Raw genomic sequence first — 27,771 nt, forward strand, 5'->3', positions numbered from 1 at the left:
AGGCCTTACGCATTTGTCATATCTATTTACTGAGGTTGAAATGAGATCAGATGTGTCTATCACCAGGTTGATCAAGCATGGGTCATATTAGCCTCACTACATATTTTCGTGACACATCTACTGCAGCGATGGTAAAATAGGTCTATTTTTGATGTGCGTTTATTTGTTTATCTGCCTCCTCTTTCCACTTGTCTGCAAATATATATATATATATATATATATATATATATATATATATATATATATATATATATATATATATTATCTATCGGTCAATCGATTTAACTACATCTAATAGATATATCAGTCTAAGTATCATTATATCTATCCTCTTTCTGTCTACCAATCTATCTCTTTATCTTTTATCTCTTTCTATCTGTTGTATGTATCTACGTATGTACGTATGTATGTATGTTTTTTCTGCCTACTTGTCCGCCTGTCTGTCTGTCTGTCTGTCTGTGTCTGTCTGCCTGCATGTTTGTCTGTCTGTCTGACTGTGTATGTCTATCTTTCTGCAGATCTCGCTATCTTTTTATCCCATCTCATTATCATGATAACCTTGTTTTCCTATTCCTGTGTCACGCTCTGCACGGTGTAGTAGTAATTTTGGCGTTCGGTTGACGCACTATTTTGAAATTTTGCGATTGGACATATGACTTGAGTATTCTCGTCGGATGTCATTATGATTTCATCCCATTCAAGCTATTTCTAGACGAAATCTATTGACTCTTGACGCTGTTTTCCCCATTAATACTTACTCGGACACATATGCACATCCTTTGATAAGGTGAATGGTGCAGGTCTTTTGTTTTGAAGCTTTAAAATCTCAGAACTGACAAACTCAGAGCACAGTCATAAGCGACTCAGGTAAAACAAATTTATCACCGTCATGAAAGGTTCAGTTTATCCAGAAATGAGCTTTAATACTAACTTCTTGGCAGTTATGTCAAGGCTATATGTGTTTCCCCTTTGATTTTGCTTTGATTTGCTTTGATTTGCTTTGCTCTTTCGTGTCTGAAGAAGAACCCACCAAGGAGTGATCCTGGCGATGCGCATGCTCGGGTCAGCCAACATCATGTCTCCACGATTCATCGAACGCGCTCATATGGGCTTGGATATCATATTGCAAATCTGTAAATGTGCGTTAAACGCGAGCCTGCTGCGCATTAGCGTCCTTCTATCACAGTCTGGTCGCCCCGCAGTGTGAATTCGCCGAAGATTACGACAAGGCGAGAATACTTATTGCGCAGAGGGTGATGTGATATCACGGCTTGAAAATGTCTGTCTCTCGCTTTGATAGATCTGAGCATTGCACACTATGAAGACAAAACCACACAAGTAAAATAACATCGGCTGTGTCGACACGGATGTCGTACGTTGCGGTGGTGTTCTAGAGGGAAATATGAAATTGATTTGTCTGATAGCGTCGAACCATGTACAACGCAATTTTGAGGCGATAGAATTGAAAAACAAACCGTGGGGGATACCAAAACGAGGCTGGAGACGTGTTATGAGACCTGGCTTCATAATTAATGCGCCTAATGCCGCTACAGGGGATTCAATCATGATTACGAAGATGGAAATTTTGTTTTCCGGAAATTTTGCATTTGCTCTCAACAGGATAATGGTTCAAAGATCCGATTTGTCATAATTAGTGTAGTCTAGATTACTTTGTGTCTAATGCTCCCGAAAAGCACGTGTTTACGATAACCTCTGCGGCGGTAAGCACGTGACTCGGCGTACGGCCAACTTCACACCGACTACAACTGGGCGGGAGCTCCTGGACAGGGACTGTACATTTCAACAAAGAGAGAACATCGCGCGATTGTCAGATTTCATCGCTTCTGCACACTTAAAGTCTGTCAGCTGCTAGATAGTATCGAAGAGAGATCTAGATAAGCAGACGACACTTTGAAAAAGTCGTTGTTAGCAGGCTCAGTTTCTGAAAAGAGCTGACGTTTTATTGGCAGGAATAGAGACGAAGCACACTAGCGCAGCACTGTCCAATTCTAAAGTTACATTTGTCGTACGTCTCTGATAGTATTTGTGTTCCGTCTGTCGTAAAATACAGTTACTTATTTCTACTTTTGACATTTTGTCAAAGGCCTGGAGTGTAAGGTTATCGTTGACAACTGAATTTTAATCCGGACTTAAAATCACATGTCAACAATAACATGCGTCGCCAGCGCTTATAATATACTTTTGCGGCAATAAAGTGAAAATGTTTCTTATTTCCAAGAACAAAATCAAAGACATTTTCTTTGAAACTGTGGCAGTAACTGAGCGGGCATGTATGTGATGAACAGCGGACTACATATTTTTTTAAAAATTGAAAATTAAAAATTGAAGACTTACGTCATATTCCGAATCGAAGTCGCCATATATCTCGTACAGTGGTTGACAGTTGGAATAGTTAGCTTTGTCCCATGTACCATTTGCATAGCAATATCTTGTGACATTCTCTGTGAAAATGAAATTCAATGTTAGGCTTCGACAAAATACTATATCATGGAGGCCAAATTATGTATTTATTCTGACAATTTTAGCGGCATTTGGGATATTCATACAAGTATACATACACACATACATGCACATAGTTACATACATACATACATACATACATACATACAAACATACATACATACATACATACATACATACATACATACATACATACATACATACATACATACATACATACATACATACATACATACATACATACATACATACATACGTCACACGGGGATACAAAGCTGCACAGAGAGAAATAACTATTTATCTTTAGATACATTTACAAGAAAATCGTCTGTCGTTGGTATCAAATCCTTTCTGGTGACATAGGACACTTGACCCTATTAGACACGCCGGTCGCCTTTACATTGAAAATTATTGTTGCTTACCGGGGGAGCAATAACGGCTAAGATACTGGGCGGCGACTGAGCCATGTGCATGAATTATGATAGGGCTCAGTCAGATCACTGTACCAATCTATCGGGAAATAGTGTTCTAGAATAATTGAAGAAAACGAGCGCGACTCATCCCTTTCGGGTATGTCTGTGTTTCACATGCATAAAATAAACTAGCTGTGAGCCAGACAAACTGAACGGTCCGTGCACCGAATCGTGACTGCGGCGAAATTTTTAGCGAGAAGCAAAGACGGATAAAGATATATGATGTATAACAATATCTCTCTCTCTCTCTCTCTCTCTCTCTCTCTCTCTCTCTCTCTCTCTCTCTCTCTCTCTCTCTCTCTCTCTCTCTCTCTCTCTGAAATACAATAACACGTGCGACGTGAAACAAACGTAGCTCCGAAAATTGGGATGAGATTGGTACAGGCACTGCCAAAACACATCATCGCTATTTGAAGAGACATAATTTTTGAAACATGCTCGGTGTAAACTTTGACATTTTGTTTAATTTACCTATAAAACGCCGTCTGGCTTACAGACCATTTTACTCGTAAAGATTGGTGAAGCAAGCATTTACAAGATTGACAATCTTTAAAGAATCTACCGCTAAGTATCTCTAAGGCCGACTATAAAATAAGGCGAAAATAAGGCGCCGGGCGGAAATGTCTTGATTAAATATGACGTAGTGCCCTATCATTGATAATCTGCCTATTTAAAGGTAAACGAACGAGGTGGCAAAACTGAATTCAGCTGGCGTCGTTAGAGACTCCCCTTAGCAGAATCGCTGTCTTCTTTAGAAGCGTTTATCTGGCACATAATAAGTGTACCTGAATGATCGCTTGCACGCATGTTAGCCGATGTAACAACGGATAACAGAATTTGACAGAGATGCGATAAACAAATTACGCTATACCGGCAATCTAGATTTCGTCACCGTCAGTAATTTGCGAAATTTCTGTGCGGATCGTTTAAATCAGTTCCTCTATTTAAGGCAATGACACGGGCGAAATCTTCCTGTTTTTTATCAGATGGGTTTGCTATTTTCGGATTTGTCTCTCGGCTTGCACGATCATTTGCAATACGCCTGAACTCTGAATTTTTTTTTCAGTGAGGCAAAGAGTGATCTCAGGCCGTCTGCACCTTGCATAGACCCTGACAAGTTAGCACGCTAACGGCGATTGTTGAGAGTTCGCGGTATTTATGTATTCATTGTTGGTTAAGGTCATTAGTCTGTTTCTTTATCTTCCTGCTGTTTGCGCTTTAGGAGGAGATAACTGTGTTACGTTGCAGACTTTCTCTGGAATTTCACTTGAGACATTTGTATACACCTTTGCCCTGCGGGCGGTAAACGAAGCCACGCGTTGCTTCGATGAAACAACAGCTGTACGCGCTCTAGAGAACAGATGCAAACCGAAGGCCGAAGTGGCTTCATTGGTAAGTCACGCAGCCATTGGATAACAGAAGCCCGCGCATGCGCGTGTGACACCCCGCCCACTTAACGCAATTACATAAAATGGGTAAACAGCAGTTACTTTAGATAATACTTCCATTGATTTTGTTCTGTAAAACAAAAAAATTTGCTAAGTCTTCTCGTCAAATGATGTTTCAATGTCAAGTGCAAGTTTAAAAAAACACTACGTCACGTAGGTCATCTTCATTGGTAATAGACGGCTTCTTGTCTGGCCTAAAGTTCACGGTAATCAGCGGTAACATCAGAAAAAAATTAAAAAATCTATTTCAAGACCAGAATGAAGAATATATTGGAAAACACGTAAGTTCCTCTGATTGAGCTTAAACGCTTGTAATGTGGCAATTAGTTTCACGGAACAACAGAATGTCATTCGATAACCGATAACTATTAAATTAGGCTTCCCGCCTTACCTGTAGTGTCGTACCGCAGGCTGTTGAATTCGGTAGGGCATGACACTGACACCAAACCGGGCTTGCTTGCTGGCCAACATGAGATCGTGTCGTGGGTTGTGTTACAGTATTCGCCTGAAAGGAAGAGAAAAGTAATATGAGAATTCCTCAAAGACATTGCCATTAACAAAAGGGATCGAGTCCCTGCCTTCGGAGAAATGAAAAACGATGTGCACAACAATTTCTGCCAAGAAATAAGAAAAACACTTGTCCGCGTCGCCTTTCCGGAAGTAACGACGTTGATCGTGAAGATTTATTTTTCAGTTTGGCTTGCTTGATCACGTCTGTTTGTTATTACAGCCGAGGAGTCCTTTCGAGCACTTACGTTAATATGCGACTAAAATTGATATCTAATACGCTAACAACTCGTGACTTGAATGCCATGCAGGTGAAATTCTTTTGAAAGAGCGTGAGGCTATTCCGTCGTCGTGGAACACATACACCCACTCTCAACTTTGGTCGGCTCTCCAACCACATCATCTGCATAATGAGGAGCCAGATTAGTCATGTGACCATGATGGCCGCCGCATGTTTGCTTCGTCTTCGCGTGTTGAACATTCTCTCGGGAACGGGTGGAGCAAATGTCTTGAAAATGTGAAAGTGAAAGTGGAATATGTGATACATTGAGCGAGTTATAAGAATGGATTACGTAGTTTGTCAGTTCAATAATGTTTAACTCCTAAAATATGTAAGTTTTAAGTATCTTTGTCAACAACGGGATCGACATGAGGGTAAATAAGAGCGCGAGGACTTTCTGACTGAAAAAGTGACGCAAAAAAAGGTGGATACAAGAAAAAACGGGGCTGAGTGAAGGGCGACTTGGAATATATTGGAGTACTTAGTAGAAAGCCTTATGTCAGGGGTAGGCAAGTGGGCAACGCACGGTTTCTGCGCTTGCGTACTGACTGCTAGCTTGTTTCCGCGACTTCTTTAGTTGCCATGGATACACCTGAGAGGGTTATTGCTGTGGTATAGTGAGCTAAAAACAATAATTCGCCCTCGGCGGATTGATTGTCAAAGAACGCGAAGAGAAAACATTGTCAATTAGCGCGAAAACATCACTCACTTAGCCGAGGTGATGTTCTCCTCGAGCTGGGTGAATTAACACGCAATGCCGTCTGCAACATCCGGATTTCAAGGAGAATTCGGGGTACTCCTGTAACCGAGAATAGACACAGCTCGTTGAGAACCACATGATTATGGCACTCTCACGGATTCATCGCGGCGGTTCAACGAGCACCTGAAAGGGGGGATTAAAATTTGATAGATTCCATTAAGCGCACTCGGTGTTAAATCCAATCAAAATATCGGATGCTTGGCGGCAGAGAGTGTCTCCAATCGGATTAATTCATCGGGACTACAGATACCGCTATCTCTACACGCATCAAGCCTCGCCAGAGAACGCCGCATGTGTTAGTTCTTCGCTTCTGGCCAGGGCGAGTAACCGCCTGTAATTACGACCGAAAGAGAATAAATTTACCCCGCCAAATGATGTGCAGATCACCGTTGATCGTCGACGCTAATCATTGCAACGCTATGGCCTACATCGGGTTGTGTCCAATCTTGTTTCTCTACTCGAGATTACAGGATGATTTCAATCCGACAGCGAAATTAATTGGACGTTCCTCGTCATAGCGTGGCCTTTTCATGACTTCATTGTTTTCGAGTCTCCGTTAATGCGACTGCGTCAGAAAAGACTATAGAATCATCTGCATTATTAAAATAGTGAATTTTTACTGAAACATTTTTTTAATTTTCACATAGAAAAATATATATGAAGATTAAACATAAAATATCATCTCTGTGGGATTTTTTTGTGCGGGTGATGCCTGGTATGGCACTGGTTGGGTGTGCGTTGATTGGAGCATAGGGCTGGAAAAAATCTGCCGATGAGCCAGTTCTTCTGAGATTGACTCATTTTCTGCGCGCAATTATCCTGAATCAAAATCCAGATTACCCCGATAGCGTGTGCTTCAGATTACACCGGCATTGTTCGGGAATGATTTCAAATTTGACATAATACATATAGATTGGTTGCTCCGTGTTGAACAGGGCCAACGATGCGGCTAGTAGACACGTAAGGGTTGGGCAATTAGATTTTCGGAGAGAGTGATATGAAATTTATAGGGTAAAAAAAACTCTTCTTAAAATTTGCCATAATTTGCGTCATATCTTTTATTGCTAAATATATTTACGTGAGTTGAACGTACACGTTTGTACAATGCTTGTAAAAGTATCCACGCTCCTTGAACGCCTAATGCTTGCCCTTGTAAGGCAGACAGAGACGTATATCATCAGTACTATAAAACCCTTCGCAAAATATAAAGTTCTGTCCCTTTAGAGGTATTTTCAAGGGTTGAAATTTGATACCACATGATACCCGCTTCGTCCTTCAGTGTCTGTTCGTCCTGTCGTTCAATGACTCGTCAGTCAGCTTCTTTGTGTGTGTAACGTTCCAGTTCTCTCTCTCTCTCTCTCTCTCTCTCTCTCTCTCTCTCTCTCTCTCTCTCTCTCTCTCTCTCTCTCTCTCTCTCTCTCGCACACGAATGACTAGTTTATTTTACCATGTCATGTAAGGACTATTTACAACTATGTTCATTTTTTGTTTACATTTAATTTTCCGCTTCAATCTTACTTTGCAAGTGGTACAGTCAGCGTAACATTTCTAACTGATTGTCCGAATATTATGTTTGCAAGGTCAGTATATTCCCTGGCTAACATAAAATTGCTCAAAGATGTACATTTAAAAACTTCTCACATCAGTCTGCGCATTTGCTTCTGCCTCAAAAGTGATCCTTCGTCGAAAATTACCTCGAATCTTACTCTTAGTATATTCAACGCGTATTCATCCAGACAACGAGCTGTAAAGCATCGACTCTCTCATCTCAAAATGCAAATTAGTGTCCTGCGGGAAAACGTGCCGACTCCTTTTGCATCGTCGGTAAAAAAAAACTAAAATCTTTACCATTCGTGGACAATTCCACAGTCCTTGGGCATCCAAAATTACTGTTAGCCAACTTCTCGCCCACGGTTCTCGCTCTAACCTGCTCTAATGAGCACACTTTGACCAATATCGCCACCAGGCATATGATTAAGATGAGACTGCGCAGGGACGACATCAAAACAACCTTTTTCCCGCCAGCCATTTTTGTACATTTCAATTTCACAAGCGTTTGGTGGAAAAAAAGCAACCGAGCAATCTCAGACTTAAAAATAATCCCTGAAAGATTTGTTTTACACAACGGCGTGAGCGAGATCTCGCGTTTGATCTTAGATTAAGCTTGACGGGAGTCGAGGACCCCTATTTTTTTTTACTTGTCACAAGGGATTCATCGTCGACATGAAACCGAGCCTACGGCTTCTTCTTTTTTCTGAGAGCGTGCCAGCCTCTCAGCCTCGAGTTTTTGGATGCTTTTCTTTTTATAGCTTGTGAGTCTCGATGAGATGTGTCAGAGAATCGCTCAGGTTTCGAATACCTCAGAAACAGAAAGGCGCATCCATGCATGCGATATCGGCGAATTACTGGCATTCGAACGATCTCTCCGCTCTTTCAAATACGGTTCCGCAACAAGAATCGTCGATGCCTGATCAGGCCACGAATGAATTCCACCGAGCAATGAAGTATGCTAGCACCAGATATAACAAATATTCTCATTCGGATAGCGTTGACGTTTTTATGGGCACAGAGATTCCCCCTCGATAAACATTGATAAATATCACTGCAGCGAGAGAACGACATCCACGAGAGAGTCAATGATCGTCATCTGAGGACTATTAAAACCCGACGACAAGATTGATAGCGCAGTAACTCGTCGGGAATTACTTCAATCAAAGTCTCATCTCGCTCCAGAATTTTTTTGTAAATTTTTACCCCATGTGTTCGTGGACTAATAAAGTATTATCGTGAAATTTCGCCCCTTTTGTATCTAGCCTTTTTGCAAACACTATGATAATGTGATTCTAGATTTTTGTGTAACTTGGTTTTTAATATTAGAGCGACGCACACTTTTTGATGGACATGATTAACGTAGAATGCACATCGGGGACAGACATTCGGACTCTCAAATTTGTACAATTCTTTTCTGATCTACCACTTATGGGAGCTCATTTTAAAGTTCTTAGAATAACTTAAAGAAACATTTTTACCGTCCTTATTTTTCGAAAATCGAAAATTTTAATTTTCTCCACAGAGTTAACACAGGGGTGGCGGCCGTTTTGAATTTCAAAAATCCTTAAATGTTAAGTAATTTGTTTCTGTAGTACAAATTTTGACCTCAGATTTGTATTCTTGATTTTGAAAAGGGGATGGTTGAAAGATTCCTAGGAAAGCTGCGCAAAAGTCTCAGACTTTCACTGTCGAGGCGCATACTACCTTAGAGAGACACTCCATGTCCTTTTTATCGGTCAACTTTCACTGAGTGCTGTACCAATAATCTTTCGACCTCACCCCTTACATTACTTCACTCTCACATCTAACAGCTCAGCATTGATCTTGTGACGTCATTCTCGATATCGACCAATGATGCTGCTCTCTGTACAGGTGAGCACTCATTTTTCATGACGATGATACGGTCCGATGTGTTTAACACTACGTGGTAATGACGCACGACAATAAACAGAACTTGACAAGTAGGTGTTTGAACAGACAGAAAGTATAATTTTTTAAAGAAATTCGTCGCTTAAACGGACAGTAGGTGTAACAATTGATGATTTTATCACCATTTTTTGTATGTCAATTCCAAATGCCTATTGTACCCAAAAATTCATGTTGAAACACCAACTATGTAGCTTGTTTACATTTACATTCTAGTCCGGACCAGAATTCACTTGTCAACGAGAACAATGCAGTTAACGCATATACAGACTGAGTTGACGAGCTGCATGAATACTGTGTATCTCAACATGCCTTTGAGGAGCAGAACGAGAAACTGTAAACACTAGAAGCAAAAATACAGAGAAAAAAATCATCCAAAGTTTCAGCTATTGGCACTTTAATATCAGTTGGAGAAATAGCTAAACCTTTTATTTAAAATCGACACCCGTCAAGCATAAACCAGCGAACGTTAGACATTTCGTGGCATTACACAAATATCTGCACATATATTGATCTTAATAGGGGCAAGACGCCACATTTTTACGTTTGCATATCAATAAGTAAGTAGAACTAAAATTTTAAAGCATAAAAGTACAGTCCTGTAACTGCGAAGGCATTTATTTGGGTTGTACTACAATGAAACCTAACATGTTAAAAGTTTGTAATGGATCGACATCTGAGAAATATTGCCTCTTCCAGGAAAGTACCCGGATGTTTGTTTCCTTGACAACCTCTCTTTACAGCGCGCTGCAACCATCTCTCTTGCAACCAGCAATGCAATATCAAAACAAATGAAGCAAGTTCAAATCCATAATTTTTCTCTTTTCGATCAGAGATTTTTTTCTCTGACACACCTCCTATTGGCCTATTTTATCGCAACTCTGTTTGGCTCTAAGTTACAGTGTTAGATAAAGTGTGAGCATCGCAAATCACATGCTATTTCGACTGTCCCTTGGCTAAGTTCTTGGAGCGCTTCAAGAAATATACTGTGTCGGAGGTATGGGTGCAAGTACCGCATGAGTGCGTTTTTCATTTACCTCACAGCGCCAATACACAAATGTACTTCCGTTTTGGGGATAAAGAGCTAGATGGTATAGTTTAAGGTTAAGCCCGCAGTTTGTTGACGTTGAAAATGTCTTCACGTCTTCCCTTCCTTGTGGCGCCCAGTGAAATGCGACAACAACCAGCGTCCAGACATGCTCACCGCATGCGTACGGTAGCCTAAAAGTCAAAATTGCTATCACAAAGCACGATATATGCGCCTGTGACCGATTCAAAAGGAAAGGAAGTTGCGTATAAAATTTCGCTCCCCTTTCCGCTATAGATGAATAAATCGAATCGGGGGAAAACAGAGTTTACGGCAGATTGGGACATTTTTCGCGAGCATTGAGAAGACCTACTTAATAACGATCGGAAAGCACTTGAAAGTGTACTGCTCACAGCACAGCTAGTACGCTACGAGCTATCGATTTTGTGCAAGGGAGACAAGTATGAATTTAGAAAGCATCCGTCAAACTGTCTTTGAACATGGGATCGGCGTTCAAGTATAACTTGTTGCGAGCGACATCGTTTTGGCGGAAAAGTCTACCTTACCAAGTGTTTGAACACTGCGCTGCAGTGCAGCGAGGTGTCGTTCCCTGATGACAATTTTGTTCTGCAGTGATTTCAAACGCGCGCCTCTCCGCCGGCATCAGAAACCTACTTGTGTGATAAATAACGTTGTTTGAATTTATCTACACTCTTGCAGTTAAATTCGAGACTTCTTCGCGTCATACGATACCACAATACATTTATTTGAAATTAGTCCGCCATCAGATCTTTCTAAATCGGCTGATCGATTCGGTTTGTTTTTTAAATGGTTTTAGCGCTCAGTGTTAGGTCATCAATATCACAAGTTGCATCACCGAATATGACATTGTCATCCCAAAACATCTCCAAGAGATGCAACGTTGCCATTGGCATAACCACAGACTCCTTGTCTGTGGAATAACCTTCGGTAACTTTTGTTATGTAAAGATAAAATTTGCATGATGACGGTACACAGGCTCCGACACCCGACGTTGGATTTTCTAAAATGAATGATCATCAATGTATCTCCTTTTTATACGATTCTCTGAAGATCACAAGATGGTAATTTTAAATTCTCCGGACGACAATTCTACGGTCGGCCACAATTGCTTCATAAATATTTCAAAACAACAACAAAACTATCAGGCACTTGAGGGAATAGTATATTGCGCTGTAAATCGTGAGTAAATTTGAAGACGGGACGTTTATATCTGTGGCTGTCTCTCTCTCTCTCTCTCTCTCTCTCTCTCTCTCTCTCTCTCTCTCTCTCACTCTCTCTCTCACACACACACACACACACACACACACACACTCACACACACACATCTATGTGATATTCTTCCTGTTTTGCAGTTTTTTCTCAGCAGGCTAGTATATCAACCACGCGCACTTTTATGAAGTGAACTGGGAAGACGTAAAGCGGAACACCTGACGAGAACACTAATAACGCACAAACAAGCTTAAGTGTCCGGTGGAAGGTAAAGGTAGCCGAATCAAGCGAAAGTGGCAATTTACATGGAGATTAAAAAATAACTGTTTTGCTTCGTCGTTGTTTGGCTCCTGTGCCGTTTGTCTTTGCTGGGCAGAAAATTGAAAATTTAATTATTAAAGCTAGGCATTCTATGAATAATGGTTTTGTTTGTCATAAAAGATAACATGATAAAGTCTACAAGGAATCACGATACGTTTCCCGCCTTGGCAACCGTGGTGACACTTTATCGTCTGCAACTTCTGTGCACTGAGTGACGTAATAATTTTGAAAGTATAGAAATGGGAAAAGATTTTCAGCCCAATTATTACACAACAATTATTTTCTTGTCGCATGACGAGCTGACTAATAGCTTTTACGATCCGTCAATGTTCAGATATTCAGCTTTCTGAAAGGGCGCTTTTGACGGCATATACATTTAGTATGATGCAATCATGGTTACAATAAACCTGAAGGTAATTGACCTTTTGGAGGCGACACACAGACATTTGTGTAAAACTCCTCGAGCGTCTCACCAAGGGGTTAGTTTACGTAGCATATCGACTTTGCCAAACCAGGTACACGTAACAGTTCATGACATCATAAACATTATCTCCTAGTAACAAGAACATGATGTCCTAAATTTAATACGTCTTTAATTCGACATGTCGTTTTCACAACATGAAACGGTTAAGTCGAGGGGGACTAGATGCTAGTTCTCCAATGGGGCGCTTGCGTCGCCCACAAGATCATGGATTAATCGTACTTTCAAATATTCTGTAGCCTGCTACAATTTGCAGGAGTTTTTAAAATAGTAGGCATTATACTAACTCCCCATCTCTCTCTCTCTCTCTCTCTCTCTCTCTCTCTCTCTCTCTCTCTCTCTCTCTCTCTCTCTCTCTCTCTCTCTCTCTCTCTCTCACATTATTATCCATGAATATTATCCATGCAGCCGAAATTTCTCAATATTTTTGTCCATCATCTCTAATTGTCTTTAAACTGCCTGTCAAAGCTAGTTATATTCCGGTGTCAAAAACGGGACTGAACAGCATGAGAATAGAAAGGCGACGTACACAGAGAATCCTGTAACGACAACTTAGTCATAACAGGCTCAAAAGTAATGATTATTTATCGCAGTTCATCTTGATGGGACTTTTACAGTTCATTCAGTATGCTTTTATCGTCTGTTGCCAAGACTAAATTGAATGTTTCAATTATTAAAGGCAAAAGACATACCTTCTAATCATTGAAACAAGGTTTAGGTGTACTGTGTTGAAAAGTGAGTCAAACGGAAAACCAAGTCTCGACGAGTCGTTTTTGGTTTTTCAACCTTGAACGTAATGATTTCAATCATATGAAAGTGGCCCGCTAGCGGCAATCTAACAACTGATTGCGATGGTTACCACAAAGCATATGTTTTGAGGTCACACTTGTTAATCAGGCACGTAAAACGTAAACAAATACAATTATTTATACTGATATGTATCCTGTTCGATCAATTATAATTTGAACGATTTACAACTGGGAGTCTATGTCTTGCTTCTTCGGTCATCTTCCATTAACCAGGTACATTGCACCTGTCAGGTAAAGTAGCAAAATATAGATTTTGGTGCAACTTTACCATCTTTACCAACAAGAATGAGATAGATTTCTAATGAGTTTTTAATAATCCTCCTTAACTACTTTATAATCTGACCTCGATTTTGACAGAAAGCTAACGGAGGTCTTTACTACAAACTTGATGGATATGTTCGATTTCTGCGACTGCGCAAAGTCGACTGTGACTAAAGAGACTTCGAAGGGGAAGTGCATTGCAAGATTGTCTTGAAACATCGGCTCGGTGCCCGGTCAATGGCGTCATTTTCCGATCCATTTTGTCAATTTACCTGGCAATTGCAGGCTGTAAAAAGCAGGGGATTCTGGGAGCGAAAGCAAGATTTCGACGGGCAAGCACTGGAATAGATCGTGTTTTTAATATTTTATTCCGTTGTCGGTCGAAACCCATAATTCACGGTCCCTCTATAGCAAGTGGTTAATTGTTCAGCTGATTATCTAGTAACTTTATAAATAAATTGCGCATGTCATGATGATGAAACTGTCAACTACGTTACCGGTATGTTGCCAAGCAACATGAAACAAAAGTTTTTTTAAAGATGACAGTAATTGGCACGATTCATTTTCAAAATGGCTGCCGTCGCGTGTTACGACTGTGTTCAGAATTTTGAGTGACTATAGTTTATTTCATTGCCACACACGGTATGAACTCAATCACTCTTACTGCTCAACGTAATATAATATCATTCGTAGGTGCGCTGTTTGGCGTGCGCTTTCGCACACACGTAAAAAATACGCGTTCCGTTTGCGTGTGTTCTCGCATTCAAACAGCAACTTGCGAGTCTCAGAAGATCTCGCAGTTACCGATAAACTCTTTTGTCCAGAAGGCGTCAACAGCGCGGAGACGGCGCCCTGGAAGCTTCCTGCCCCCGGGGGAAGTCATTTACACCTCGCTCGGTTATTTCGATTGCATGCTTCTTGGGAGACTATGAGTGGGGGCGACGTGAAGCTGTTGTTTGACTTACAATACACTCTTCAACTTTTGAATTGATGAGTTTGTTATTTCTTATTTGTCACGATTGCGCGAAAAAGCAGCCTTAACTTCACACAGATAAACACGATTTCTATCGGTCGACTGCAAACTGTTTTAAATATACGACCAATGTACAATAAAGGACACACATTTTGCACATCCTAATTAATTCCAACGGGAGAATATTTTAATATTTTAACTTATTTTTCACTTGATTGTTTTGAAAATCAATTGAAAATTAGAGGCCATGTACTAGAGAGGCCGTGGATTCATTTCAAGACAAACGGTGTTAAGGCCACCTGTACGGGTCACGTTTCATCTTCTTTGTCTACATGAGAAATTTTATCAACCGAGCAAAGAGTTTGACGTGTTCGTTTTTCTTGACTGCTTGTCACTGTGGTAATATATCATATTTTTCTCCGTTTATAAATATCCGAACAGGCAATTAAGATGAGAAGTTATCTCGAGTGAAGGAACTGTCAAATGTCATGAAATTGAAAGACTCCATCAGGTGTAACTATTATGTGTATATTGAAGAATGTTTGGTCCTGTCTCAGTAGGAAACAGTATCTTGTTTACTCCCCAAAACAATGTTGAGGCGCCTGAAGTCTATATTGTCAACTCTGTCTCGGAATGTTTGAGGGTGGTGTCTAGTACCACTGATGACATTCAATGAATTAGGTCCAGACAAGAATTTATTTGCAGAAATAATATTGTACATATGCAGAATGCATCGTTTTGGCAAGGCTTATATTGAACCATATTCAGGCGGGAAGATTAAGAAATAATTTGTCCATTAATAAAACTGAAATAAGCAAGATACCCTGGAAAGATACGGTTGTGATTTCTTAAAGAAGTTTTCGAAATGCGCAAAGCACGTCTTCAACTGGTAATTTTGCGCATCCAATGAAAAGAAAACAGACTCACTGTTAAATCTGCTACTTTTTTTTCGCAAAGTACATGCTGTCACTCGCCGCGGTAAGTATTTTGCCGAGACGCGTATTTTTCAAAGATGGCTTGGAGTTAAATTGCATGCCTACTCGCCTTAAAACTGGCGATGATATAACGATGACGACCAGGCGGGAACGCAAAATGTCAACAAAATGCCACATCTTGGGTCGACAGCGGAATCAAAGCGCCCACAACCGAGACCGCCTGGGATGTACTAGAAATGGTCGTGATCTGGTGTGAGAGACATGCTTGTGTCAATGAAAGCAAGAGAGCAACCATAACCAATACAGACAAGAGTAAATTCTATTTGAATATGTACCTTTCGCATAAAACCCTTGTTAACCCTTTGAATGCTGAAATTTTTCACACCAAAATTTTAGTGCAACATTTTCCCAATTTTTATAAATTTTTCTGTAATTCTTTTGAAAATGGACAACACTTTTCATAGACGCCAGTTCTGGGTCAAAATTTTGGGGGAAAATCTGAAAAAAAAATGTTGGGACCTGAAAAAAATTGTCCGGGTTACATTTTATAAAGGTGCCAAAAATTGACTTTGGCACTCAAATGGTTAATAAACCACCATTTAGCTAAGAAATTGCGCGCGTCCGATTAAAAAGATATCTTTGTAATTCCGCTCTGTGCGCAGATAGAAGAACTGATGGCGAAGTTTGTCGTTTAGTGTGCGCGATGCTTAATAAGGTTTCGTATTTCCTCGTTACTCGCCCTATTACGATGAGAAGGGATGGCAATCTGCCATTGCCTTGTCAAAGTGTATGAATCATGCGTACAGGGTCCAGCGCACCTGTCGGCACCAACCAACCAATATTGCTGGGTCACTGGCGCGTTCATAAGTGTAATGGACATACATGTACGCGACGCGATGTGAGTTACCATCGCCATAAAACTAAAAGAGCAAAGGCTGATACAAAATGGCAAAATATTGCGCGCTCTCTCTCTCTCTCTCTCTCTCTCTCTCTCTCTCTCTCTCTCTCTCTCTCTCTCTCTCTCTCTCTCCATACAACGTAAACAGCAAAGGCTAATACAAAATGGCAAACTCTCTCTGTCTATCTGTCTGCCTGTCTCTCTCTCTCTCTCTCTCTCTCTCTCTCTCTCTCTCTCTCTCTCTCTCTCTCTCTCTCTCTCTCTCTCTCTCTCTCTCTCTCTCTCTCTCATATCACATTTTAGAGCTCAACATTATTATTAGAACAATCAAAACCGTACACAAAGCCTTCCGTATAGAGCACGGTCACTCGCGCTTCGGTGTTTTACGAACTAATTTCGCTCAGACGCAAAAAGAATGCCAGCACACGCACTACATAATCTCGCATGGATACACAAGTAGACATTGTGCTCCCTTCCTCCAGAAGGTAATTGAAGGTAACCCCAAAGAATACTGACCTATCTTGATTATTTCCGTGGTTTTCAGGAAGTCTGTATTTCTCTGTTGAAAAGCAAGTGAAGAACTAGCATGTCCATGAAAAAAACGACACTAATTTACTTTTCTTTCCAACAAGTTCAAGTTCAAAAGACACTTATCATTCAACACATTTCTGTGATTGGAAATCAGTCACTTAGACTCTATCTCGCGAAAGTTGTTGGTTGAGCACGCGCGGTGGCCACGATGAGCAAAGCATCGCGTCGTCACAAGTTCGGTAATTCAAACACCGTCATTAAAACACCAAAAAATCATCAGTCTAGCATCAGCTGTACATGTAACATTTTAAAAGCGTTAAGATGGGACGTCACTTTAAGTTAAAATTGAGTGAGTCATAGTCGCTTATCAACTTTAATCTTGACAAAGTGGGCCGAATCGACCTGGTTTTTTGAGGCATCGAAGCCGGTAAGCCGGTTTCCTTTACGAAGATATCTGTCCTATGTCTGTTCTGTAACCACAAGTTAAGTGAACTCGAAGAAATGCATAATGCTGCTGCAGCTGTTGTTGTTGATGTTGTTGTTGTTGTTGTTGTTGTTGTTGTTGTTGTTGTTGTTGTTAAATCCTGAAAGAGTTTGTTGTCATTATTTTCATCATTTTTTATGAGATGCGCAATATCGAACATCCCTTTAAAGGTATACTGTCACCTGTTCCAATTTTGCCACAGTTACCATGGAAAGAGAAAATCTAACCAATCACACATTTTTAGCGGGTGGCCGCTTTTTAAAAACAGCGCCCTCACCTGGGCATTTGGAATACCAAGGAACGCCCCTTTGACTATATATGGGCATATTTAGATTAAAGGTGACTGTATACCTTTAAGCCGTAATTATCTTGACATATTTGCAACCTCGAATGCTTGGGCATTTTCAGAATGATATCGATTTATCAAAAATGTCGAGAAAAAAATGAAATTTGGAGAAACTATATATGGGCGTTAACTGCTTTGCCGTGAGTTCTGAGATACTATCGGGGCACTGTTATTATGCAGCGATCGCGGCGAGCAAGACATCGCTGGTAAGCGAGCCCGGTTCACAGGGCGGTAACTGCGATTGCTTACTCCATCAGTCGATGCCTGATAGTCGTTGACGATGCGGGCATGCGGGCATGGATTTAAAGAAATAATCGATTAATTGGTGAAAATGGCATGCGTCGAAAGTTGTACATCGTAAACAAGACCTGTTTTCTATTATTTGATAGACCTTTTCAGAGCTCACACTCTTTGACTCAATCAGTTTTGTGGACAACTCTCACGTAAGCGCGTTACGCTCATAGCGATCATATTACTCGCGTAAGTGAAACCTGCGCCTTTTGTTGCGTTGCTACACAGAATATCTATTCAAGAAAGTCATGACATTTGATTCTAAAGACTGTGTTACATACAATCATTGTGAAGTATGTTCTATTTTTCACCGCATCGCGGGGATTATATTAATGGGGGCCATGTGTTTGAACAAAAATTTGACTTTGTGCAGGACTTTGAGTCGAGAATAAACAGCTGTGGAAATATCACCTGGAGCAGTGATTATAGGTTGATCCCCTTGCGTACGCAAAATATGACTTATGCCTCGACAGAACATCATAGTAAATCCAAGCGTTTCTTTCGCCGATTTCCTGGCTCGTTCATCTTGATTTCACAAGCGACTTGCCACACCAAAAAGTCGCTAAACTTGCATTATGTGTGCAAAGTATATGATCTCATAAAATGTAACCAAAGTGCTACCGTAATATTCTCGATTTCTGAACCCAAGAGATCACCACAGAACTGCAGCCGATCGTTTTCCTTTCCGCCTCCTGACGACGGTGTAAGGCAAGAAGCCTGATATTAACACGGAATTTCAATAGACCCGAAGCTGACCGTGACCTTGCTCTTTACTTCCGAATCCCCGTTCATTAACTGGCGGTGTATAAGTTGACAGACGATCATACAAGGACGTTTGGTCACAATATCCACCAGAAAGCAAACAATAATGCCGAGATGATTCTATGAATTTTTGAACGTTTCTTCGTGTTCTTTTTTCTTTAAAGTATACGCTGAAATTTATCAGCCTTAGCATAAAGGTGTTACTGCTAACAAATAAAGTCTGAGGCCGGACTGAATTTCAGCTTCGGCATCAGGCATTACGAAAGTACAGCTAGTGGACTCAACATTTCTACACGAATTTTTGGCATAAAGCAAGAGATATTACCGACGGAAGCTGAAACAAACTGCCTTTCAAATATTACGGCTATTGATGCTTTCCCGACTGAGGAAACTCAAAATTTTATCGAGTTGGCCCATCGGTTACGCGATGATGCCAGGGAGTGATGGAAGCTGTGTTAACATCTCGCTTTCAGGATTCAATTCGACGCGACAGGCACAATTCCGTTGCATATTCCCCCTCTTCCGAAAAAAACCCAACCTTTATGATCACGATTTTATCGGGCACGTACATCAGTGTACAAATCCAAAAGGAACATGGGCCATTCACTTTGGGTGATCAAATTTCACAGTTTCAAATGAATAAGTGAAGAAAGATTCTCATTACACTTGCAGGTTGCATTCCTTTTCTCTGTCATCGAAGCAAAAATACACATTAATCTCTGATACATCATTTGACTCGGGATTGTGCTGAAATCTTGGCTCCTGTTCTCCACTTGGAATGGACGGCTAATTAAGCTCATGAAATTAAACCTAGCTCATTAAGACCATCTGTAAAATTTCTTTCTTTGCCAAGACTAAATTGAATGTTTCAATTATTAAAGGCAAAAGACATGCCTTCTAATTATTGAAATAAGGTTTAAGTGAATTGTGTTGAAAATGAGTCAAACGGAAAACTCTCTCTCTCTCTCTCTCTCTCTCTCTCTCTCTCTCTCTCTCTCTCTCTCTCTCTCTCTCTCTCTCTCTCTCTCTCTCTCTCTCTCTGAAATAAATGTTACCATACACGCTACGGCGGACATGCATTCGTTTTGCCTTTTGCCTACATTGTTCAGACAGTGTTTGGGGAAATATGTCTACAGATGGACACAAGATTAAAAGCCATCGCGCATTCGTCATCACAGAAGAATCAGTAAGCGATGAAACAATGGCTTCATAGAAACAAAATGCGGACGTGACAAAAAGCAGGCGCGCTGAAAACACATTGCGATACTATCGGAAACTCAATCAAAAGAGAGCCCTTACCGTTCGAAAAATTCATTGTCTGGACAGCAACATCGTCGCAAGTAATGTTCGAGACCTGGCCCCGGTATAACGGCGAGTCAGGCGTGAGAACTTGCAATTGTGCGAGGGATAAGCTTAAGTTAAAGGGGCTGAGAGTGTCTTCGACAACTCCTGCAGCCACAAGGCTCGGTTCCGACGCCGCTGTTCGATTGTCGGCCGTCGACGGCAGGGAGGTGGCGTTGCACAAGCTGACCACAATGGTGGCCACGAAAATTCCACAGCCAAGTGGTGCGCACAGCCGCGGAGATGCCATGACCGCAACTTGTATCGGAAATCTTGCGACGTGACGTCTTGTCGACCACAAAAACTGACGCAAGAGGATTTTTTTCGTGTCGAGACTTGTGAGCTGCAAGGGTAGTAGGGCTTCCTCCGAATAAACCTGCGTTGATATGAACGGCAGATTCAAAAGCTCGATACGTCCACCTTTTCTCTGCTTCTTGGTCACTGCGTAATCGTAACGTGAACTTCGCTTTCAGCCGAGAAACCTATGACGTTCACTTAACAACATTCACTTCGTTTTCATCAAGGGGCTGCGATGATTCCTCATTAGTCACAAGAAATCTGAAGTTGGACTTGAGGCGCGTTTCAGTCGTTGGGGGACTTGCACCGTTTTCAATTCAAAGAAGGAGAGACGAAGAAAAGAAATCGGTATCGTCCATCCGTTGTTATTCGATCGGCATTCCCATCGAACAAAAGGTGGGGTGTCAAGTGGCTTGCACAGCGGGGATTCACAAGAAATTGTCGGATAGAGTTTCCCCCTAGCCTGTAGCCCCCTTGCAATGAGTGACAGACTTCGAAGAAAATATAAGTGCTCTTTAGTGAGTTCGATAACACGTTTCTTAATCCATATCTCCTGACCGAAAAATTACTTCGATCTGCGGGAAGCCGCTGAGGAGCTAATACGCAAAAGTGTCATCGATGTCGTACCGGATACTAAACTATGAGTCAGTCGCGGTGGTCTCCCGGCTGAGTCCGACTTCAACGGCGTAAAGAGAGGCTGCACCTCTTTCGTCAACGGCGGTGAAGTCTGGTCTGCGCTAGAACATCACGTATGCAACCACCACATCGGGTTCAGTACATCCCTGATAAGATGTGCGCACGAAACCGAGCCCCCTAAGTTTTCGAAAACTAATCACTTTGGGCGAGAGAAGGAGGACGCAATTAGCATATCGCGAAGTCTCTGTCAATCATGGTTTTAGTCTCTGTAGAGTCGCAAACGTAAAATAAAATTTCCCCTCTGGAAGAAGTTTTGAGATGAAATATTTGGAAACATTTGGCAAATTAGACAAATGAAACAAAATACACCAAGCAAGGACAACTTATGGCGGCAATCCTTTTTTCGTCAATTATTTGATTCTAATGAACTGAATCAAATCGTCGGTCATTTCTCGGATTCGCGTTCACTCACACAAACTTTGGTTGGTAGCTTAAGGGTGTAAAAGCTAGTCCACATATGCATATCTGGCCCGAGAAAAGGAAATATTTTTGTGTCTCTGGAAAAAAGTTTACCTCCTTGGCCCCCGATATAAAGCATCGCTTTGGCCCGGGAATATGCAGAAATATGAAACCATTTCATATAGGCCTAATACTGAGATGGAGTTAATATTGAAAATTCGTCTGACCCACGACATCAGTCTGATTAACAATGCATACACGAAGCAATGCTGGGACAAACAAGCAAATATTATTCACAGTGCGCATGCCTGGTGCAAGGAAGTAACCCTGAACGATCGCGACGTCCACTGTATACATGTAATCAACTACACTATACTGCACTACATTACACTACACGTCTCCTGGCAAATTCACAGTAATATGTTGTCAGCGATACGCATTGCGCCCCCTAGAAGGCCATGAGAAAAATTGACAGTGAAAAGATAAGAAAAATCACTATAGTAGAGAAGATACTACAGCGAAAAACAACTGCTATAAAATTGCTTTTCTATTATCGGCTGCCTAACGTGATAGTACTCACCGACTCGACACACAAGGACTTCACAAAATAGGTAATGATCGTTAAACTTGTAACTTTTGAGAATTGGGTGCCCTGAAATTATTGTAAACTTGTAAGAGCAAAAGTAATTAATAAATGCTCGTCTGAAATGTAACCGGCAACAACATAGAGTAACAATCGTGAATGACATAAATGCGCGATAGCGTTCGCTGATTTCTCCTGTAGGTTGAACTGATCGCGTAACTGCCTTCTGACAAGACTTACACTTACTGATGACCCAGATATAATATGTCCTGGAAATTTGCAATTGGTGAACATGTGTGAATGTTTGAACGTTTTTATTCTGTATACATGAACGTGTATACATATATGTACAATACATTTGCGAATATTGTACGATATTTCAGACTTGATGAGAAAGGTATTTAATATAAGCTATACATGCATATACATACGAATGTATGTATGTATGTATGTATGTATGTATGTATGTATGTATGTATGTATGTATGTATGCTCCCGTTTAATTTTAACATAGTTGTCACTCCTGTGCTGTTAACATAGTCTCCTTGCTATTAACATAGTTCTCAGTCAGATGCTGTTAAAATTGACTAGGTAGAAATCACGATTGAAAAAGCTGTAATATGAGACATGCAATCAATAAGTTGTTCAATATATGCATGTGCACATGTTAAAGAGCCATTTGTAAATTGCAAGTTTTTCAAGGTTTGTATAAGGTAAGTTGTAACCGCAGGGGAGAAAGAAGAAAGGGAGAAAGAAAGGTTTAGGCAGTATCGTAAAACTCGGCACCACAAACACTTTGCCACTTTAGGTACAAAATGCAATGTCTTGTACAAAATGCAATGTCTTAGCCAAACTCGATTCTTGGTCGCATAATGAGTGGGCACAGAAACACTCCTGCGTTATTCTACATTTGTGTATTATATCGATCTATCCATCTACATGTGTGTGGGTGTTTGTTTGTTGGGAGTATCTTGAAATGCCATATAACTTGTTAGATTTATTATTTTAAGAAAATTAGGCGATGGCCCCGACAGGAAAGTTTCCTCGCTATCTCGGCTGGAGCTTTCTTCCAAGGGAAACCGTTAAACAATACCACCGCATGTGACGTCCTCAACTCGGTTTCGACCCTATGGAGTCTCTCGCTTCCGTCCTCCCACGATCACTCTGTTCTACATTGGCAACTTTTATAATAGGCACTAAGGTAACACGCTGGCTGCAAACAAGCAGATCAGTGGCTTGTCAAGGTAAGTCGTTTTTCTACGGCAAATCGTGGGCAATTGAAAGGTACTTAGCGTACACATTGATGGTTAGCGAGCTTCCGAAAATTTGTCGAAAATTACAGCACAACATGGCATAAGACAGTTGGATTCACACACCGTATTAAATCGCTCAGACAATTATATCAGAGACGGGTTATGAACTGTTTTTCTTGTCATCGTAAAATGCTAATCTTCCCTTCTGAACAATAACGCTTGCGAGTTATATATATCCCGACTTGTGATGGATGAATCCCCGATGCATGTGTCGGTGATGGTCTAGCCAGACATTAATTAAGCCTTTCTATCTACATCAAGTTTTAAAACTGTTTGACTGTGGACGTCTGTGTAAGATCCTTTCACGGCGCCGCGATTCCTCCTCGGAAGAATATTTATGAATATGGTGTTTTTGTCACAAATTGGGAAGATGGAGATGGTGACTTGTTGCGCCCTAAGGCGCGTTGGAGGCGGTAATTTTACAGTCGATAATTAAACTCGTAATAAATATCACTATCCCCGAGGTACGTAGAGAACGACATAGGGACAGCATGATACCTTGAACAAAATATATGTACGTCATCGCCTATTTGCTTTAACTTTTAACGGGATTTGTATGTAAGTCATTGGAAGTTACCTAGTCAAGCATAAGGAACTCAGACCAGCTCACTGCTGGTCGAGCCTGAAGGACCCTGGTGTATGGTTAATACACCGGTCCTCCCTTTCAAGGTTGTCTTTCGGTGAAAAAATCTCGGGCAAGGACTGAAGGCGGAAAAAGTCATTTAAATGTAAATTATTATCGGTTTTATCGGATTCAATTTAGTTCAGGCAAACGAGAAACGTACGTAACTCCCAGGGTACCACAATGTTTCCAGTGATCTACAAATTACATCAAATAATACGTGGTTGAGAGGTTGAAACTAGAAGTATTAATTCCCATGTATACCATCGATTAAAACTACTATGATTACACATGTACTACATGCTTGTCTTTTTTTTTACTCAATTGGCTGTGAATGGCTTCTTTGACGATATATTATGCAGCATGCTCGTCCTGTGCCAAGACCTTCGAAACCAAGATGGCCGACGATCAGTTAGCACACGACAAGAGTGTGGTGGAAATGACGAGCAGCAAATGCACGTTCGCCAAGGTATATCCTCTGTTACAGTTTTCGCAACAAACACAGCTTGGAATGCTCCAGAAGAAAACAGGGCGACTGTCGAATAACTTCGTAATATCACAAAAAAAGATTGAGTTCAGCGTTTAGGGTATGTAACCGTGTTTGGATAACGTCAAATGCTCTATATGGGCACATTTCTTTGGATAAAATTACGTCCACTGCTCTGAGAAACACAGCAGTGTTTCCGGCGCTATGGCTTATGGGACTACTTTCGACATGAAAATAACACTCAAAAGTCCCGTTGCCATGGAAATCGATACCTACTCAAGCAACAAAGATCCACGTTGGCATATTGATTAAAAATACTGAGAGAAACTGCTAAGTTAGCCTAGAGAAAATGTTTTTGCAAATTTATCTTGGGCTCTATCAAAATGATACTACCTTTCTGGTGCAAAATTTCAAAATTGTCTCTCATATCGAGTATATTGTGAAAATTTCCAGAAAATGGCTATATTACAATTACATTTTTTTATATTTGAGTGTAGTCTTTGAGTGTAGATTGTAGAATGATATTCGATTACGATTTATAAACGCAGTCACTGATGTACCACTAAGTGAGAAGCTTGCGAAACTTTTTACCAATAATCACATAAATACATTCTCTAAACGTATTTATGAAATGTTCATTCGAAGGAGAAATGTAACTTCAGTTACCTGAGAGAACGTGATGCACACTGGAACCTATATTTATGTAAAAGTGACTCCAATACTTGACTGGAGTATCACATTATTTATTTCTGATATATTCTAAAGGATTTAATTCCATGTATATATGTATTTAGGTATGTGAAACTGTGTCAAAACAATAAAATATTAATTACATTTCTTCGATGATACAAATCGATGGCAAAAGCTGACAGTGCATCAGTCATAAGTAGGCCTAAACCATACGTATGCGCCTCGAAAGTAAAAGATTTAAAATTTTTGTCCAAGCTTTACGAAAACCAAGAATCAAAAATCGTGGGCCACCATGCAAATTCTGGCTCAAGAGGAATGATATACCCACTATTCAGTGCTATACCCCAAATTTAAAATGGCCGCCATCCATGTGTTATCTCTGTGGGAATACAATTTTCGAATTTCACAAAAATACGATGGTCATTTACGCCATGAACTTCAACATGGTAGACCATGTAAGAGTTTGAGAGTCCGAGTATCTGATCCTGGGGCGCATTTTACCTAAAATGGGATTATCGCGGCGCTATGTCGAATATTATTCTCCCCAAATCGTTGATGATTGATCCGTTGGTACTTTTGATTTAGTGTTACAGCACTCATATAGTGGAAGTTGATGTATGAAGTACAGGTCAACTTCAGGCATATATATGCTTCTCCGACAGACGAACATATGGTGAGCATGACACCCCTGTCTCCATTTTATAAGATGCTGATTTAAAGTTTCTTCAAGCGAAGACTGAGCAAAAATCCTTCACTCATTCTATTACCGTAATAACAGTATCAATTTAATTTCGGCACTTTCATTAGATGGAATTTTCTGAAGAAAAATGTGCGCAGTTTCGCTTAGAGGAGGAGAAATTGTGAATGATGTCATGTTAACAGAAAAATAAACCGAGTATGTGATCAACTCCCTTTATACTTATCAGAACGTCCTATGAACAGTTTAAATTACACTCAAAAGATGACGAGTAACCGTCCATGATATATTTGCGTTTTTTATTGATTTGCATATTTGAGCAATGTGTCATAATGCGCCTAGCCTCGGATGGAAAGTCGGTAACTATATTTGCTGATACACAACCACATCACAACTGAGCGGCACAGGAACTGCATTGTCTGAAAGACTCTATTTTTGGTTTCAAATTCTCGAAAGTTTTGGTCTTTTGGGCTCGTCTGATGAGTGTGGTACGTGCGCACTCTTCCAAACTCAGTTATCAGCATAATCAAACGTCTGTGACGGCCTCTGATCTATGCTCTCATTTCGTTCATACTTAATATCAGACGTCTGAATTAATATTCGATTCCTATCGATAATAAATAGTCTGCGCGTGATTTCTCGGAGCCTTATCATTAATTATTGGATAATTGGCTCCGTGGATGTTCCGATCTCCCGAGATCATCTTTTTCCGTCGACGATCATCCGTTGCCTGATGACCCGGGAGGTTTGTGAAAAGATTCCGACGACCCCCAACGGGGGAATAGTGGCAAACCGCCACTAGATCTTATCTCCAAAGTGGCTTTCGCTCTCGCTGGAACCTAATCTGCCTGTAATCTTTCAAATATGCCTGTCAGTGCAAGAAAGCACGGCACTTCCTTACCTGATAACAGTGACCTATACTCACACCATGAGCTTACATCCCAGCATGGAGGCATTCCGCCTCAAGAAGTCCGGATACTATGACAAGTTTTGCTTGAAATTTTGAAATTTGAAATTCTTATGATAAAACATATGAAAGCAGACTTCAACCTTGCAAATGAACGAGTATAAATGTCAAGACGGAAGATCACGCAAATGTGAAAAATATTACTATTTTCTTTTATAATTACAAATGTTGTAGGGTACAGCGAGTATGTCAGAAATATTATAAAAAAACTCTTGTTCACATCTTACTTTTTGAGATATATAGTACAGAAGAATACCCGTTATACCCTTTGATTTTACGCAGCTCGAAGTGCTCCATCCCAAATTTCATGTCCAGATGAAGGAAACTGATTGAGACGAAAGCGTTGCCACTTCTTTTTCACTGCAGATCTTTTTAATACTTTCCCTTACGGATGACTTGAATTTTATTAACGTACAAGTGATTTTCTGACCAAAGCAATGAAGAAACAGGAAGATATTTTTATGAAAAGCATTGAAAAAAAACTGCCGAGTCAGCATTTTTGCACGTTCTTTTGTCAGCAAAGTAATAATATTGAAGTTGTCTTGGGTATCTAGCGTGTTGACACTACTTTTTAAAGATATTATTATATATATATATATATATATATATATATATATATATATATATATATATATATATAGATATATATATATATATATATATATATATATATATAGTGTCATAAAACGAATGTATTTTCCTTAATATGCTTCTCCCTGGGGTATGTTAAGGTAGATTGCGCCTCGAGGACAGATCTTCGGACTCTCAAAGTTTTATAATATTCTTTTGGTTTACCATTTGTGGGCATTGATTTGACGCTCATGAAGTAAACTGAGATTTCACGGGCTGTAATTTTTGTGAAAATTTGCATTTTTTCCTCGAT

At 40.4% G+C, this 27,771-nt stretch overlaps 1 protein-coding gene across 2 annotated transcripts in view; it reads right to left on the minus strand.

The window, feature by feature from the left end:
* Positions 1-27,771, minus strand: part of LOC139140635 (corticotropin-releasing factor receptor 2-like) — a 136,311-nt gene that overhangs the window by 25,074 nt on the left and 83,466 nt on the right. Inside the window, exons 1-3 of one of the 2 annotated variants that reach the window (XM_070709993.1) lie at positions 20,096-21,167; positions 4,794-4,907; positions 2,356-2,462 (exon numbers count right to left, since the gene is read on the minus strand). In XM_070709993.1, coding sequence (XP_070566094.1) covers positions 2,356-2,462; positions 4,794-4,907; positions 20,096-20,387 — 513 coding nt within the window. In that variant the 5' untranslated portion in view covers positions 20,388-21,167. Of the gene's footprint in view, positions 1-2,355; positions 2,463-4,793; positions 4,908-20,095; positions 21,168-27,771 lie in introns of those variants that run through there. The other variant, XM_070709994.1, reaches the window with a different exon arrangement.

Source organism: Ptychodera flava, chromosome 9, assembly GCF_041260155.1.
Source record: "Ptychodera flava strain L36383 chromosome 9, AS_Pfla_20210202, whole genome shotgun sequence".
Lineage (NCBI taxonomy): Eukaryota > Metazoa > Hemichordata > Enteropneusta > Ptychoderidae > Ptychodera > Ptychodera flava.